Source organism: Rhinopithecus roxellana, chromosome 1, assembly GCF_007565055.1.
Source record: "Rhinopithecus roxellana isolate Shanxi Qingling chromosome 1, ASM756505v1, whole genome shotgun sequence".
Classification (NCBI taxonomy): Eukaryota; Metazoa; Chordata; class Mammalia; order Primates; family Cercopithecidae; genus Rhinopithecus; species Rhinopithecus roxellana.
Window position 1 is genome coordinate 115,884,725 of NC_044549.1, and position 17,514 is coordinate 115,902,238.

A 17,514-nucleotide genomic window follows, 5' to 3' on the forward strand; every position below is an offset into this window, starting at 1 on the left:
AGTTTCATTTTTAAGCAGTTCAGGCAGCAAAACGACGGACTCACCCTGAATTTATACTGTGTGCTTCTTTTGAGATTTTTCACAGTACAGGTTAAATCCTCTCCAGTGTATTTTGGGTGGAAAAGGTTATCCTGAAAAGGCAAAGCCAGGAAGAAACATCAGTATCAAAAGTTCTGGGCATTAAATACCTTTGAATATAGGATTTTTATACTGCCTTTCCCTACCATCAGCAGCAACTGGCCAGAGGTCTGGCAGCTACTTTTGCAAAAGAGAAAAATCAGAAGCCCAGAGTATTGTGGATAGCACTTGAGTTTTAAATAAAAATGTATCTCCATCACACTGTAATTTTTCCTGGGCCTGGTCAAATTTATTGTGACAAAGGAGTTAAGGACTTTTTGAAAATACATTTAACATTTTTAATGTTGTCATGAAAAAAGTCTTTGTACTGAGGTCCTTACTATCAAGCTGCAATGTGCTATGCAATAACGTGTGGCTGAGCTTCCTGACCACACAGTGCCCTCTTCTGGCCAAGGGAGAAAGGACAGCTTCGATGCGAAAGGGCATTAATCCTTTAGGAGGGCAAACATCCCACTAAAAATTGAATTCAGGGAACTCATTCAATAGTTCTGTCTCTATCATACTATCATCACTCATCACTACTTAGCACCTTCTCTGTGTCAGGTTGTCCTCTAGGCTCTAAGGATTCAGCACTGCTCAAGAACAGAAAAGGCCTTGCCCACAAGAAGTTCACATTCCAGTGGGAGAAGACAATACAGAAAAACCACTACATATGTCACGTGGTGTTAAGTGCTATGACAAAAACTAAAGCTAGGTAGGAGGATACAGTGGTGAAACTAGTGAGGGCTTTCTACAGCTGCTGGAGGTAAATATGGCAGCCATATGTGGCTCTTTGAATTTAAGTTTATTACAATTAAAAACTCAGTACTGGCTGGGCGTGGTGGCTCACAACTGTAATCCCAGTGCTTTGGGAGGCCGAGGTGGGCAGATCATCTGAGGTTGGGAGTACGAGACCAGTCTGACCAACATGGAGAAACCCCGTCTCTACTAAAAATACAAAATTAGTCAGGCGTGGTGGCGCGTGCCTGCAATCCCAGCTACTCAGGAGGCTGAGGCAGGAGAATCACTTGAACCTGGGAGGCAGAGGTTGTGGAGAGCCAAGATTGCACCACTGCAGTCCAGCCTGGGCAACAAGAGTGAAACTCCATCTCAAAACAAACAAGCAAACCAACCCTCCATACTATAGGCCAACAAGCCTTATGTCGAGAGTTGTATGTGTGTAAGCGCCACCATACTGGATGGCACAAATTATAAAATATTTCCATCATTGCAGAAAGTTCTATTGGGTGGTGCTGTTCTACAGGGTGATCAGGGAAGGACTGTCCAAAGACATCCAGAAGGGCATTCTGGCCAGAAGGCAGAACTGCAAAGGCCTTGAGGCCAGAGCACACCTGGTGTGTTTAAAGAACAGACTAGAGGCTGGCTGGGCGAGGTGGCTCACACCTGTAATCCCAACACTTTGGGAGGCTAAGGAGATCACGAGGTCAGGAGATCAAGACCATCCTGGCTAACACGGTGAAACACCGTCTCTACCAAAAATACAAAAAAAAAAAAAAAAAAAAAAAAAATTAGCCGGGCATGGTGGCAGGTGCCTGTAGTCCCAGCCACTCGGGAAGCTGAAAATGGCGTGAACCTGGGAGGTGGAGCTTGCAGTGAGCCAAGATCGTGCCACTGCACTCCAGCCTGGGTGACACAGCAAGACTTCATCTCAAAAAAAAGAACAGACTAGAGGCTGATAAGACTACAGTGGAAGGAACGAGGACAGTAATGGAGAGCCCAATCACACAGGACCTGGTGGGCACTGTAAGAGCTCTAGGGATTTTACTCTGAAAAAGAGGGGAAGGCACTGAGACAGGAAGGATTCTGAGCAGGGCGTTGACACAATCTATTTGTATTTTACAAGATCATGTTCTCCACCCAGGCTTTGCATGGAGAACAGGCTGTAGCCTAGTAAAGATGAAGTTAGGAATATTAAGAGGCTATAATCCAATAACAATATCATGTTATTGCAACAATCCAGGGGTGAGATGAGTGCCTCATAAAAGGGTAGTAGCTGTGGAGATGATGAAAAAGAATGGTTAATTTCTAAGGAAGATTCAAAAGGATTTTCTGTCTGATTATATATGGGTCAAGGATGACTCCAAGAGTTTTTGTCTCCCCAGCTAAAAGAATGGAAATGTCATTTACAGAGATGGGAAAGAACCGGCTGCTGTTGGTAGTGGTGGTGACAGAGGTAGAAATTAAGAGTTTGCTTTTGGGCCAGGCGTGGTGGCTCATGCCTGTAATCCCAGCACTGTAGGAGGCCGGGGAGGGCAGATTACAAGGTCAGGAGATCGAGACCATCCTGGCTAACACAGTGAAACCCTGACTCTACTAAAAATACAAAAAATTAGCTGGGCATGGTGGTGGACACCTGTAGTCCCAGCTACTCTGGAGGCTGAGGCAGGAGAATGGCGTGAATCTGGGAGGTGGAGATTGCAGTGAGCCAAGATTGGGCCACTGTACTCCAGCCTGGGCGACAGAGCGAGACTCTGTCTCAAAAAAAAAAAAAAGAGTTTGGTTTTGAACTTATGCAGTTAATCTCATTTCATGGTGCCCTGTAGCTATAACAATACTGACTTGTACAAAACACAGAGAGGTATAAAATCTGTAAAACTCACATTTTCATCCTCCTGAATTTCCAAGGTGTAGGTGATCACTTCCTCAGGTGAACAGCCTTCTGGCTTGCTCCACTGCAACGTGACCCACGTGATGCCAGCTCGAACCAGCCTTGGTGCAGAAGGCATCTGAGGGATATTTCCTAATGTGTAGCACACCACCTCTTGGCTGTAACCACTGTAGAGAAAGAAAGTGAGGCACACAGTTAGAAGCATGTGAACAGGCTTGGCACTTTAAAAGAGGAAGGCTCAGCCTGCATACTACCCAACTCAGCCTAGCAGGTAGAATAAGCAAAGCCAGGCAAGGATGCTGTGTGTGATATTCCCTATAACCACCTTCGGCTTCCCCATCCCCCTACCCCATGATCTTCTACTAGACACACACATCAAGTCACAAGACAATATACAGCTGGCCTTCTGTATCCTTGGGTTCCGTATCACATGAATGAAGTGATGTGTGGGCATTATATTAGATATTACAAGCAAGTTAGAGAAGATTTAAGGAGGGAAGGATGTGTGCAGGTTATATGCAAAGACTAAGCCATTTTATATCAGGGACTGGGGCATCCATAGATTTTGGTATCCATGGCAGGGAGGTGGGGGAAGTCCTGAAACCAATCCCCTGTGGAAACTGAAGGACAATGGTACTTAAGAATTCATTTTCCCCCTCAAAAGCACTGGACAGAAGGCATAGCACAGTGCAATGTCTATCAAGGTATAGGTCAAGAAGCCTTCAAATCAATATGAGCAACAAATATTTGTTGATGAAATAATGTTTTACAAATATATACAGTGCTGTTTTTTGAAAGTTGGTGGATGCTTCCAATTCATTTAAAAATTCTTGAACCATAGAAGGCTTTTTATCGGTATGACTTTTTCAACCAGGGAACTCTAAAACTATAATGGCTACCATGGTGGAATTGGCAGGTCTGTAAAACTTTGTGATGTTAAAAAGAGGTTCTTTAGGCTGGAAAGAAGGTTGGGGACCACTGATGTGCAAAGCCTTTAAAAAGATTTCAACAAGCAGTGAATGAAAGAAAAAGATTTTTCTCTTAATCAAGAGTTACCCCGCAAGTGCAATTGAAATGTGGCCTTTTCAAAGCCTCTTTAATCAATTGATACCTTACAGTACACCCATTCTTGCCTTTCTCATACAGGCTACAGGCCTGCAGGGGCCTCCAAGACAGTCCAGGTTTTCTCCAATTCTATATCTGCCCTGGGCTTGACAACAATGGCCAGCCCAGCATCTCTTTCTTTATACCAGGAAACACTCATGTAATTGAAAAAGGGCAATTGAATCAGGAGCTCGCTAAAGTGATAAAAGAAAAAGGCATGTTATCTAAAAAAATAAAGCTCCAAGAGGAATTCCTTTCAAAATCTGTACTGCTGCCTTCACCTTGGTTCTTAGAGACCCCTAGTGGGGCCTTCGCGATACAGCTTGCAAGACTGCAGAGGCCACAGTGGCATTCACCAGCTTAAAGGAGGCCTTCTCTCCTCTGATTAGGATTCCATCTTGCAAAACCTCCAGTTGATTTAGTGTGGAGGCAGCAGGCTTCCTCATGCCTTCCAGTGATGCAAAAGAAGGCTCAAGATCACCATCCAAAGGCTGAAGGGCAAGAGGACAAGGAAATATCATACCTGGTGCCAATGTCGTTTCGAGCGGCCAGCCTGAATGTGTACCCCATTGCCGGACAAAGCTTTGTCAATTTGCAGTGCTTCTGGCTCCCGAAGAAGCACTGTCTGAAACCACTGTTTCTTTTTCCCTAAAAGTAAACAATGAAACAATGCATATACTTCAAAAAAAAAAAAAAAAAAAAAAAAAAAAAAAAACCGCAGATAATCCTAAATAAATGAAAGAGCATCTTGAACATCTTGAATAACTGTTTAATTTCCTAGTTTGAATGAACAAAAACAATAGAAGCTTATAGGGAAGTGCCCATGTTGCAAATAAAGCACTCTATGATGAAATCTCATGTTTAACATAAAGGCACTACAGAAAATTCTGTAATTGAGACAGGTAATTCACTATACCTGTGGTATATCTAAAGTGATTTTTTTTTTTGGTTAACAAGATTAAAAAAGGTCCTTTCAGGCATAAGACGATGCTCCAGTTAATGATCACAATTTCCAAGATCCTCTTCCTTACTTGGATTGGCCGAAAATGCCCAGCCTGATCAACCAAGAGTCTGACTGCATCCACAGAGGGGTCACTGGCTCTGAAAATACACAGCCTTTCCCAGTCACTTCTGAGCACCTAAAGACCCATCTCTGCAGCTGAGTGTGCCGTACAAGGCCCTCTCCAGCTGTATCTCTCCTGCCAGGCAGTGGCCTCCAATACCTTCACGAGTACATTCTAGTGATGGTGAGTTGTTTCTTCACTGATCGCTGACACTGGTCACGAACCTTTGAATCATTTTGTCCATGTCTACTTTGCTCGTAACAGTGCTTTGGACAAACTGGGAGCTCAATCAATGCTTGCAGAGTGGAAGTGAATGATAAGTACTTGGAACACTGGTTGAATTAATCTATATATATTACAGTCACTCTAAGTTTCTTGTCAGGCTAAAAATGTACTTTGAATGCCTTCCTAGCCTTACATGATACTTCAAATTCCTTGAAGTATAAGTAAAACACTCTAGCAGGGTCTCATAACAGGCCCAACAAGTAAGAAAAAAGCCTAACTGCCCTATGCCATACGCAGAGGCATGTAACACTCTTATCAGCAGTTTGTTAGAATACTTCCTACACATAATCCCCATTATCTTACTATCTTATCCATGTTCATGCAAAAGAAAACCATATGCTAACACTGAATGGATCTTAGCATCCTACCCGGACAGGCCCAGGGCCTTGAACAATCTGTTCGAAGTTCTCTATTTATTTTACAAAAAACAAAGCAAGCATATGTTTTACATAAACAAATTTATGTAATTTTGTTACATTTGTTCAGCAGGCCTTCAAATACCACTAAAACACATTCCAGGTGATGTTTTAATTAAAAATAAAATGAACACACCACTAGCTTGAAAGTCACTACGGTGAACACAATAAAAACAAACACACCACATTCATCCTCCTCAAACGAACCCCTGTCCCACCCACCTCCTCGAGCCAGGTAGCACCTTTCCCCATGGAAGAGAGTGGAAGATCTAACAGTCTTTAAGATTGAAAGTTCATTTTATCAAGCGTTCAAGGTGCATTCAGATGCAACTTGGCAGCCAAGTTGGGGGAGTGCAGTGAGTAAAACCTGACATTTCTTACGTGCTCCTTGAGTGAACTCACTATGTGGCTGGCATGTCACGCCCTTATGCTTACTTCAACTTTGAGTGTTGAGGTTGAGGAAGATGATTTATTCATATGCATACACTTGCATAATTACACTCAGCATCCGATTACACTCTATGGGAGCCCTGGTATGTGTTGTATCCATTTCAGGCTGTGGCATGATCTACCTTCTTTCCTCCTCTATTTCTGAACTCAGTGTAAACAGTGCAAGAAAGGCACATCCCGCCATGGCGGAAGCTCTCGTCCCTTCCAAACCCTGGGTTGGCTCCCCTTCAATGCCTCCTTTTTCCTATTTCTTTATTTGGTCTCCTTTCCCCTTTACTTGTGCTTAGAACTGTAGCCAGTAAAAAAAGTCAGTCTGTTTCTTACTAGGTTAATTTGCTTTAATACAGTAGAAACCAGACTGTGGCTCAAATGAGAAAAAGAGTTGAGGAGGTTCAAAGGGGAGAAATGAATTTTAAGAGAGCCAGAGCACTCAGGCTCACTAAAGAATTAGGAGAAGGGGCACTGTGTGACCTTCAAGACATTTTCCCATATTGCTAACATTTTAAAAAATTCTACTTGTGAAAGAAGTAAAAATGTGAGGGAGTAATATAAGTAAATGTGAAGTAGGAGTAATAAGCTGAAGAAATCCGGCCAGGTGCAGTGGCTCACGCCTGTAATCCCAGCACTTTGGGAGGCTGAGGTGGGCAGATCACGAGGTCAGGAGTTCGAGACCAGCCTGGCCAACATGGTGAAACCCCATCTCTACTAAAAACACAAAAATTAGCCAGGCATGGTGATACGCGCCCGTAATCCCAGCTACTTGGGAAGCTGAGGCAGGAGAATCGTTGGAACCCAGGAGGCAGAGGTTGCAGTGAGCTGAGATGGCGCCAGTGCACTACAGCCTGGGCGACACAGCAAGACTCCATCTCAAAAACAAACAAACAAAAAAGAAATCTTGGAGTCAGGAACAATTGTTAAAATCAGGAACAACTGCTAAACAAACTCCAACCCATATAGACAAAGCATGCCAAATTTTCTATCGTAACAACTTCCAGGATGTACTACTATGTGCATAAACTTAGGGACACCTAGAAAGATCCAGAGTTGTTAAAACCTTGGAATTAAGTTTTGGAAGCATTGTCTGTAGAGTCTGTAGAGGTAAGAATAGAAATATTTGACAGTTAAAGAATTAAGGCTTATTGATGAATTTTTAGAAGTCAGTGAGAATAAAAAACAAGGGAAAGCAGGTTAAAATATTTCAGACGTGAGAGAAGTTTTGAATAAAAGAACATATTCATGTATAACATGAAGTTTAATATAAGAAGCATATCTCAGCCAGGTGCAGTGGCTCACGCCTGTAATCCCAGCACTTTGGGAGGCCGAGGCGGGTGGATCACTTGAGGTCAGGAGTTTGAAACCAGCCTGGCCAACATGGTGAAACCCCGTCTCTACTAAAAACCCCGTGTCTACTAAAGACATTAGCCGGGCGTGGTGGTAGACACCTGTCATTCCAGCTACTTGGGAGGCTGAGGCAGGAGAATCACTTGAACCCAGGAGGCAGAGATTGCAATGAGTCGAGATCACGCCACTGCACTCTAGTCTGGGTGACAGAGCAAGATTCTGTCTCTAAAATAAAATAAAATAAAATAAAATGCATTATCTAGAAAGAACAAAATTAATGTTCACAAGTCACTGCAGTACAAAAGTGATCTGCAGCTGAGAAGTTAACAAGTGAACTGGAGAAGGCCACTGGCTCCAGTGATCCGATGCCAGCATGCTGGTCTGTCTACTGCGTCAGGCTCTCGGATGGCTCTGGAGCTTAAGCATGAGAGTAGAGTAAGTCCGTGTTCAAAGGGATAGAAGATTTGGAGAATCTGTTCATAAAACAAGACGGGTCCCAGGTTGCAAATAGCATTTATAAACAAAATATTTTCCTGTTCTTGTTGACAGAAATGGAGTTAAAAAAGAAAAGAGCTAATGCTTTAGAGGACTGAAAGATTCACGCGAACTGACAGGAGTGATAAAGTGAATGTTTATCATTGTTTCTCAGAAGTTAAATACATCCAAACCATTACTGCCAGTGGAGTTTTAGAGACGGTAAATGACAACTTTCATATTTTATAGGCTGTTTAGCTCCCAGAGATTTTGAGAGATTATAACCTATGGCACCTTCCCTCCTTTAAAAAATCTAATTTAGACTACACAGGATTACTGAGATATGCTGACTTGACTTCAGAAACTTAGTTTTTAATACTTTAAATTCAGCCTTGTTCAAAGTCCCCTACTAAAACATGGCTGTAATAGAAATGGGTAACATCCTGACACTTTTCAGACCTGTTGTCATCAATGAGCCGGTCAACACAGGCAGCAGGGACAGCCATGACCTAGGCCTAATCCTGGCCAGCTACGGCTGCTAGGCCACTTGTGATATGTCACACAAAGGAGAGGAAGAGCTCTCAGTGGGGCTGCCAGGGCCTGCGAGTCAGCTGGTCTGCAGGAGAGGGCTGAAGGAAGATTCCTAGCTGCACTCCACTTCTCTGCGCGTTGGTGGGTCAGGTTCGCAGCATGTAAGCAGTCAGAATCAGAACCTCTAAGGTGAGACTGGGGTTCCTGTTCTCGGTGGGGAATAGAAAAGATACTTCGCCTGAATTAGAGAACACCATTGGTCATTCTGGAACAGACCCAGCCACTGGGCTACTGACCTCACTGGACACGAACCAATATAACCCCAGCCAGTTCCAGCCTAACTTTCTACTGTCAGTGTCTGTGAGCCAAAAAAGGGCAGATTTTCAGGGTTCACTGGCTTGTTTCCATTTTGCAGTCCTGGGCATGCCCAAATGCTTGTTTCTGCAGCTCAGCCTAAGTTCATTCAAGGGCAAGGTTAATCTTTACTAGAATGTGAAGAAATCTTGGAGTACAAACCAACTGTGTGCAGATAAACCTCGAGGTGCTCAATCTGGCACAGGAGGACGCATTGCAAACGTGGGTTGTTTCCTTTCCCAAGCTGAGTGTTCCTCTTCGCACTCAACCTAATTCACAGTTGTTGCTTATCTATCTTCATTCCACACCCAGACCTAGCCTGAGAGCACCAATTCATCAACCTGGGGTAATGTTTTCCAACCAGGGACCAGGGTGTTTGTCTACCACTTCTGGTCAAAAATGCTCTCCAGGAAAGGACTTGGCTCACCAGTAAGTCGACTCATATTCACAGCACGCATCAGATCAGCCTTTCCCAAGCCTGGGATCGCAGCTTTGCCTCTTTCTCCTTTCTAATCATCGAACAAAAATACATTGTGTATTATTCACATTCTAGACCCCACTGGATCGTCTTACTCTGTTCCGTCCAGTGTGCCTTGCGCAGCCCTGTCCCCTGATACCATACTCTTACCACAGAGTTCACCTGCCCTAAACTGGAATAGGACACCTTATTTATCTGAACCTGGGCAAGTGCCTCTTTCATTTTGAAATTGACATACTAAAGGAAGTCATCACCTTTTGGGGGAAGACCCAGCCTAATAACACTTAGAATACTACATACTCTATCAGCATCTGCCTCTGCTTTGATTCATCCTCATCCTCACTCACTTTTTAGAAGGGTCATGCATTTTTGGTTTCAAGTCCTAATAATAAGGGGAGTCTAGATGTTGTTCTTGTTCCTACAGGGTCCTGCTAAATTCTGAAGAATGGCAATAACCTCCAACTTTTTGCCAGACTATGAAAGGCCCCAATCACAGAAAAACAGGGGCAAGAGAAGGGAGCTTGGAGAGTATATAAAAAGCACTATGTGGCTACACAGCAGAGAATGATCAACCCCTGAAAACATTTCCAAGATATGATCATAATCTCAGAGACAAAGACTTTTTCTTTTTCCCCCACAAGGGAGAAATATTGTTCCCAAATATTCTACCTTTTTTTTTTTTTTTTTTTGAGAGACAAGGTGTCTCACTCTGTTGTTCAGGCTAGAGTGCAGTGGTACAAACAGACCATAGCTCACTGTAGCCTCAAACTGCTGGGTTCAAGGGATTCTCCTGTCTCAGCCTCCTGAGTAGCTAGGATTATAGGCATACACCACCACACCTGGATAAATTTTCCATTTTTTTCTTTTTGGTAGAGATGGGGTCTATGTTGCCCAGGCTGATCTCAAACCCCTGGCCTCAAGCTATCCTTCCACCCAACCTAGGCTTCCCCAAAGTGCTGGGATCATAGGTGTGAGTTACCATGTCCAGCTCTGCCATTCTCTAAAATGAAATTTGGGGATAAATTATAAATAGAAAGTAGTTTAAATATTTTAAGGAACATCTTTATTTTTTCTTTTACCTCCTTATTACCTACTTTAATATTTTTCAATTTCTTTCAAATTTGTCGTTAAAAAATGAAAACTGTTAAAGAGTTTAAATACATTTATATTCCCTTAAAAAAAAAAAACTAAAACTAAAACACTTTGCTGCACTATCATGAGTCACCTGAGGGAATAGAAAACACGATCTTGCTTTTCAAGTACAACTGAGGCAGACACATTAACTGGAGATAAACAGTCTGTTTGGGTTCCCTGCTCTTATCACTAAGGCAGCAGACAGAATGATCTCTTCCATTTGCTAACTGAGAATATTGGTATTTGAGAGCCACTGAGGCATGTCTCACTGGCTGGCTGAGTAGCACTGGTTATGAGGTATGAGGCCCATCCTGTCACTGCATTTCTGGGTACACATTTTTCCCTCCTCTACCCATCTCCAGAATACTCAGAAAAGAATCAGGGATAGGAAAAAAGAGTTATGTTGTACTTTAAAAGTATATGACCTTGTATCTAACAGTCTTAGGGTATGGTACCTAAACACTGTATGTGCTATGCAAAGATAAAGAAAAAAATACTTGTTAATGGTTTCTCAGGACCAAAAGGAGACAAGAAGCCTTATATCACAAGTGGTTACTTTAAACCTGTCTAAAAATTATCCGATTCCCTATCCATTCAGAAACAAAGTCTACATCCCTTTCCCTTGAATGTGGGTGGTCTTGTGACTCTCTTGTAACCAAAAGGGTGGAGTGGAAATGAAGCCAAGGCTGGGTCTGGAAAGGTGTTAACAGCTTCTGACTTTTGCTGGGACACCCGATTTTGGATTCTGACTACCCTGAAGCTGCCACACTGTGTGGGAGCCCCAGGCCATGTGAAAAGCCCCGGGTAAGTCCAGTCCAAAGTGAGCACTGACGCTAGACTTATGAGTGAAGATACTGCCAGAAGATTCCAGTCCCCAGCCAATGAGCACCCCCTGTTGAAACTCCAGATATGACAGAGCATGAAATGCCACTCCCCAGTGCCCTGTCCAAATCCCTAACCCAGAATCCACAAGCATAAGAAAGTGATTGTTTGAAGCCTCTAACTTTTGGGGTAATTTGTTATGCAATATTACACTCACCTATTTTGATGTCTATATATGTTTATAGCATGAAGTTTTACCCCTCTGAATTTCTGCAAACTTTTATAAGTTCCTCCTACACTGTAAACAGCCAGGGGGTGGGGGAATGTAATGTGCACGCTAGCATACAAAATGAATGTCTGGCTGGGCACGGTGGCTCACGCCTGTAATCCTGGCACTTTGGGAGGCCGAGGTGGGCAGATCACCTGAGGTCAGGAGTTTGAGACCAGCCTGGCCAACACAGTGAAATCCCATCTCTATAAATAAATAAATAAATAAATAAAATAAAAATACAAAAATTAGCTGGGTGTGGTGGCACATGCCTGTAATCCCAGCTACTCAGGAGGCTGAGACAAGAGAATTGCTTACACCCGGGAGGCAGAGACTGTGCCATTGCATTCCAGTCTGGGCAACAGAGCAAGACCCTGCCTCAAAACAAAACAAAACAAAACCAAACAAAACAAAACAGAAACAAAAACAAAAACAAACAAAAAAATAAATGTGTAACACATGATGGGTCCTATTTTCTACATGCACTTAGTATATGCTTTTACTTTCAAAGCCATCCACCAAAGTAAGGACCTCTCTGAATAATTTTAAAAGTTATTTTTGTATAAGCTAAAAATAGAATCAGACTCCTAGATGATAAAGATCAACCAAAATTGCCAATCAATGGCTATGCAGTTACTTCATCTTACAGAATCACATTTTAGACTGAAATAAAACTTTTAATAATGCTATCCCAAATGTAGAGAACTCTTGGGAGATTTTTCTTTTCTTGAGACGGAGACTCGCTCTGTCGCCCAGGCTGGAGTGCAGTGGCGTGATCTCTGCTCACTGCAAGCTCCGCCTCCCGGGTTCACGCCATTCTCCCGCCTCAGCCTCCCGAGTAGCTGGGACTACAGGCGCCCGTCACCATGCCTGGCTAATTTTTTGTATTTTTAGTAGAGACGGGGTTTCACTGTGTTAGCCAGGATGGTCTCGATCTCCTGACCTCGTGATCCACCTGCCTCAGCCTTCTAAAGTGCTGGGATTACAGGTGTGAGCCAACGCGCCCGGCTGAGATTTTTAAATTCAGACACGCAATGGTCTCTTGGGGACAGTTTAGGTATGACATAGCCTAAAACCACAGGACTCAACAAATAAAATAACATTTCAAAGTACTTCCTCATGTAACCAGCTTTCCACCTCTCTCTCTGGGTATCTGTTTACAAACATATAAGAGTTCCAGTGAAGAAACAAATTTACAGATAGTCTACCTACTTGAAAACTGGCAGCTAAATATATAAAAAGTATTTGATTAAGTTTGTAAAATGCAACTAATTTTTAAAGTATGTTTAAAAATATATTTGTTGTGTTGATTTGTAAAAGTGTATAGTTGAAAGACTGAAAACAACAACAAAGTAACTTTTTCAAGTTAATTTTTCTTCTTTACTAACTTAGTATCCTCATAAAGCTTTCCTCAGTACTTGGGAAGATGAATCCTTGAAATGGGCTGGTTTCCCATTAAGGAACACAACCCACGGCCGATTCTATACATGTAACTCACACACATCCCAATTAATTCAGGCTACAGTGTTTTCCTGCCAGTGTAATTCTGGAGACTGTGGGGGCTGTGGCTGCTCTGGCTAACATTTCTAATTACCCTGGCACAAACAACACTAGAAGTGGGTATTTCCAACACTACTGGCACTAACAGATGAAGTTGGCTGATATTTTCAACTGCTTTTAAATTAATAGATTGGAAACGATACTTCCTGTTCCTCTTTATAACTACTTCATTCCTGGCACAAGATTAAGAATGGCCAACACAAGGATGATGGAATTCACGGTGAACTTTCTCCCTTTGGTCTTGTGACTTACTCCTCCTGATGTTTTCTTGATATGTGGTACCTTTCCACTGTACTCCTTCTCTTTCAGGTTTTTTTTTTTTTTTTGGAGTCAGAGTCTCACTCTGTCGCCCAGGCTGGAGTGCAGAGGCACGATCTCTGCTCACTGCAACCTCCGCCTCCCAGGTTCAAGCGATTCTCCTGCCTCAGCTTCCCAAGCAGCTGGAATTAGAGGTGTGCGCCACCATGCCTGATTAATTTTTGTATTTTTAGTAGAGACAGGGTTTCACCATGTTGGTCAGGCTGATCTCAAACTCCTGACTCGGCCTCCCAAAGTGTTGGGATTACAGGCGTGAACTACTGCGCCCGGCCTCTTTCAGATTCTTCCACAGCCATGCCTGCTGCCTTCCTGAGCTGCTCTTACCAGGTTTGGTAACTGTCTGCTAAGTAAGTTCCAAATAATTTGGTTATCAGTTGTCATGTGCTTGTGGCCATGGCTTCTGAATCCAGACATGGACTGAAGGATTCTGGGCTGGCCATTCTCTGTTAATAGTATGGTTCAACCTGTCAGAAATGGCAACAATACATGAAAAATAAAGTTGCACTGGCCAACTGAACTACGGCCAGGCTCCAAGATTTAGTCTGCTAGAGTGTCTATATTTAGAAGTTGTTCCAGCACCGGCTGATCCTAGGCAACATCAAAGATAAATGTTGGCTTCAGAAATAAAAGAGCACGTATGTGTTCAGCATAACCATATATAAGAGGCTCCTAACAGGGAGGGAGGGACACTCCACATTTGGGTGGACTCAGAAGTTTCTCGTGCCAAACCCCACTCTTCCCCCAGGGATGCCTCTTTCATTTTATTGCACACTCTGGCACAGAGGATGTTTCAAAGGTAAGAAAAGTGGGTGGGATGATTTGTGGTTCCATGTTACTAAACAGGGAGGCATTTTATCCCTCAGCACACTAGTTTTTCTGTAAGAGGGGAGGCTTGGCTGCCTGAAACAGCCAAGGATGATCACTAAGTCTTCTGGTTTAAACAAACACACAAAGAAAATTTTCCTATATGTTTCTCCAAATATTGAGGTTCATCTGTTGTCAAATGCTTTGAGAGGATTGATGTGTTAAGACTGTCTCAGGGAAAGGGGAAGAAGGGAGCCGAGGGCTTAATTTCAGAACAGGCTGTCAGTACAATTTACAAATGAACCAAGGGATGGATGGGGTTGGTCCATCCACCTAGTCAAGGCCCAAGGCAGTCTTCTTCCAGCTGGTGATGAGGAGCCACAACAAAGGTGAGTTGACAAACCAGGTGTCAGGAAACAAGATGAGATTTATACTTTAGCCTCAGCAAGAAGCTCCACATCAAGTTTGCTTCCCAAACACACAACCTCATCATGTACACATGCGAGAAAGGGTAAAAGAGAGAAGGCAGAGAATCTACTGCAGGTGTGTGGATGTCTGAGGCTGAGGTCCCTAAAAGAGGGGGCTCCTTTTGACCATGAAGTGGCACCTAAAGACGCCTCTGAGTTATTCAATCCTTCCTGGCTTAGTTTCCTTCAATAGCAGCTATAGTAGGGCAGCAATTCTCTTGGCTTTCTGAAACAACCGTAAGACGTGGCAGTGGGCACTCAGGTGAAAGATGGTCTTTGATGGACAGAGCCAAAATGAACCTAGAACACCACTTTCCAATCCCCACAGTTGCCAAGAATGACCAAAGTGCACGTGGGCCTGGGCAGGGGAGTGAAAGCTGACCTTCCTGCTTTTTGTTATGGAACCAACCAACACACCACCCACCCAAAGGCAGCGTGGCACCTTAGAGAGCTGGAGTCAAGCAAATTCTCAGGGAGCTCTCTCCATCCATGCTGCGGGACCCAGCAAATTACTGTGCTTGTGGCTGCTCCATTTCCTTCATTCTCAGAACAGTTGTTATCTAACCAGAAAAGGTTTGTGCAAGTTCACTCAGAAGGATTATGAGAGATCATCCATATGAACTATTCAACACGTGAGCTAAGCAGGAGTCTGATTAATTAATCTCTTACTGAGTATCTTCTACGGGGCCAACTCAATCCCTAAACAAGGCTCCTCCTGAATGATACAGATGTCCAAGAAGCTGCAATCTGGGGCTGGTCACCTGCTTCAGGAGGTTTCTGTGACAGGACTGCTGGGCCTGCCTGGCCTGGCCTGACTTGACCTGCTAATGGCTCCCCAGGGGCATGAGCTCTACCTGCTGCTGGCCTTTTCTCCTCTCTCAACTTTTAATTATGCTTCCCCTGATTTCTGTGGCATTTGTTTCATTCTTAGTCCACTGTGTTTTACAGCTGTGTTGGCTCATTAGTCACTAGGGAAACCAGATGTGTACTTCCTTTTGGGCTGAGTCATGAGTAAGGAAGGTTTTTTGGAAACTTCAGTAGTCACATTTCCACAAAGCTCTTTTTCTGGTTATTCTGTATATCCAGATGTGAACTTCCTTTTGGGCTAGCTGGGTCACAAGTGAGAAAGGATTTTGGGAACTCCAGTAGTCACATTCCCACAAAGCGCTTTTTCTGGTTATTCTGTGCCCTGCATGTCATGTCCAGAAGTTAGGCTAATAGCAAATTAACATCCATGATAGCACTAATATCACTTTTTATTTAGTTCAAACAAGTGACATAAACCTCAGGGCTCTTGTTTAAGTTCCTGACAGAAGAATGTCATATTTCTTATACATGATCGTTCTAATTGTTGACTTTCCCTACCTCAGATCTTAGCATCTGCTTAGATAAACTTACACCAACAATATGGAACAATCGTTACACTGACTCGGCTATTGCCCAACTTATCTCATTCAATCTTATACCCGTGAGATAACTGACCCTGTTTTTCCAGTGAAAAGGCCGAGGCTAAGGTGTTAAATTACCTGCTTGGGGTACCATGAGGAACTAGAAACTGTTATGGTTTGAATGTGTCCCCCATGTTCATGTGTTAGAAAATTAATCCCCGGCCGGGTGCCATGGCTCACGCCTGTAATCCCAGCACTTAGGGAGGCCAAAGCGGGTGGATCACGAGGTCAAGAGATTGAGACCATCCTGGCTAACATAGTGAAACCCCGTCTCTACTAAAAATACAAAAAATTAGCCAGGCATGGTGGCGGGCACCTGTAGTCCCAGCTACTTGGGAGGCTGGAATGGCATGAACCTGGGAGGCAGAGTTTGCAATGAGCCAAGATGGTGCCACTGCACTCCAGCCTGGGTGACACGGCGAGACTCCGTCTCAAGAAAGAAAGGAAGAAAGTAGAAAGGAAAAAGGAAGAAAGGAAGAAAGGAAGAAAGGAAGAAAGGAAGAAAAGGAAGAAAGAAAAAGGGAAATGACGAAAGAAGAAAGGAAAAGATAAAGAAAGAAAGAAGAAAGAAAGAAAGAAGGGAAAAAGAAGAAAAGAAAGGAAATGGAAGGAAGAAAGAAAGAAAGAAAGAAAGAAAGAAAGGAAGAAATAAGAAAGGAAGAAAGAAAGAAAAAAAGAAGAAGAAAGAAAGAAGAAGAAAGAAAGAAAAAAGAAAGAAAGCAAGGGGAGGAAAGAAAATAAATAAAAGAAAGAAAGAAAGAAAGAAAGAAAGAAAGAAAGAAAGGCAAGCACATTGAGAGGTGGTCTTCTTTTTTTTTTTTTTTCCTTGAAAAGGTGATTAGGTCGCAAGGGGTCTATCCTCACGAATGCCATTATGACAGGGGTGAGTTTGTTATCACAGGAGTGGGTTCCTGATAAAAGGGCAAGTTTGGTCCCCTTCCCTCTCTCATGCTTGTGCTGTCTTACCCTCCTGTCTTCTACTGTGGGAGGACACAGCAAGAAGGCCCTTGCCAGATACAAGTCCTTGACCTTGAACTTCCCAGCCTCCAGAACTGTAAGAAATAAATCTCTGTTCTTTATAAAGTAACCAGTCTCAGGTATTCTGTTACAGCAGCACAAAATGGATGAAGACAGAGACAAAGCTGAGATGATTAATTCAGTTTTCTTTAGATAAACATCATATTATTGATATATATCATCAATATGAATCCATGCCACATATTCATAGCAAGATCTTAGGAGACTTGTATTTGTTCTGATAGTTGCAGCAGCACCAGTTAGCGTTCTGTATGGCTCAAATTAAAATAATATCTTAAGGCAGAACTTAAAACAAGCCAAGTTTGCATAAATACTTTCTTGAAGGAACTAATTTTTTCTAAAATAAAAAGTTCTTATTTGCCCATTAAATTCACCCCTTTACTCAAGTTTTCAAAAATAAGGCCAGATCACG

The 17,514-nt window shown here is 43.0% G+C and overlaps 1 protein-coding gene across 4 annotated transcripts in view; it reads right to left on the reverse strand.

Annotated features, from left to right (window-relative positions):
* The window catches only part of FNDC3B (fibronectin type III domain containing 3B), a 373,640-nt gene that overhangs the window by 72,805 nt on the left and 283,321 nt on the right, over positions 1-17,514 (reverse strand). For all 4 annotated transcript variants that reach the window (XM_010356910.2, XM_010356911.2, XM_030929406.1 and 1 more), the window contains 3 exons: positions 4,374-4,498; positions 2,739-2,913; positions 45-131 (listed from right to left, as the gene is read on the reverse strand). In XM_010356910.2, coding sequence (XP_010355212.1) covers positions 45-131; positions 2,739-2,913; positions 4,374-4,498 — 387 coding nt within the window. The remainder of the gene's footprint in view (positions 1-44; positions 132-2,738; positions 2,914-4,373; positions 4,499-17,514) is intronic.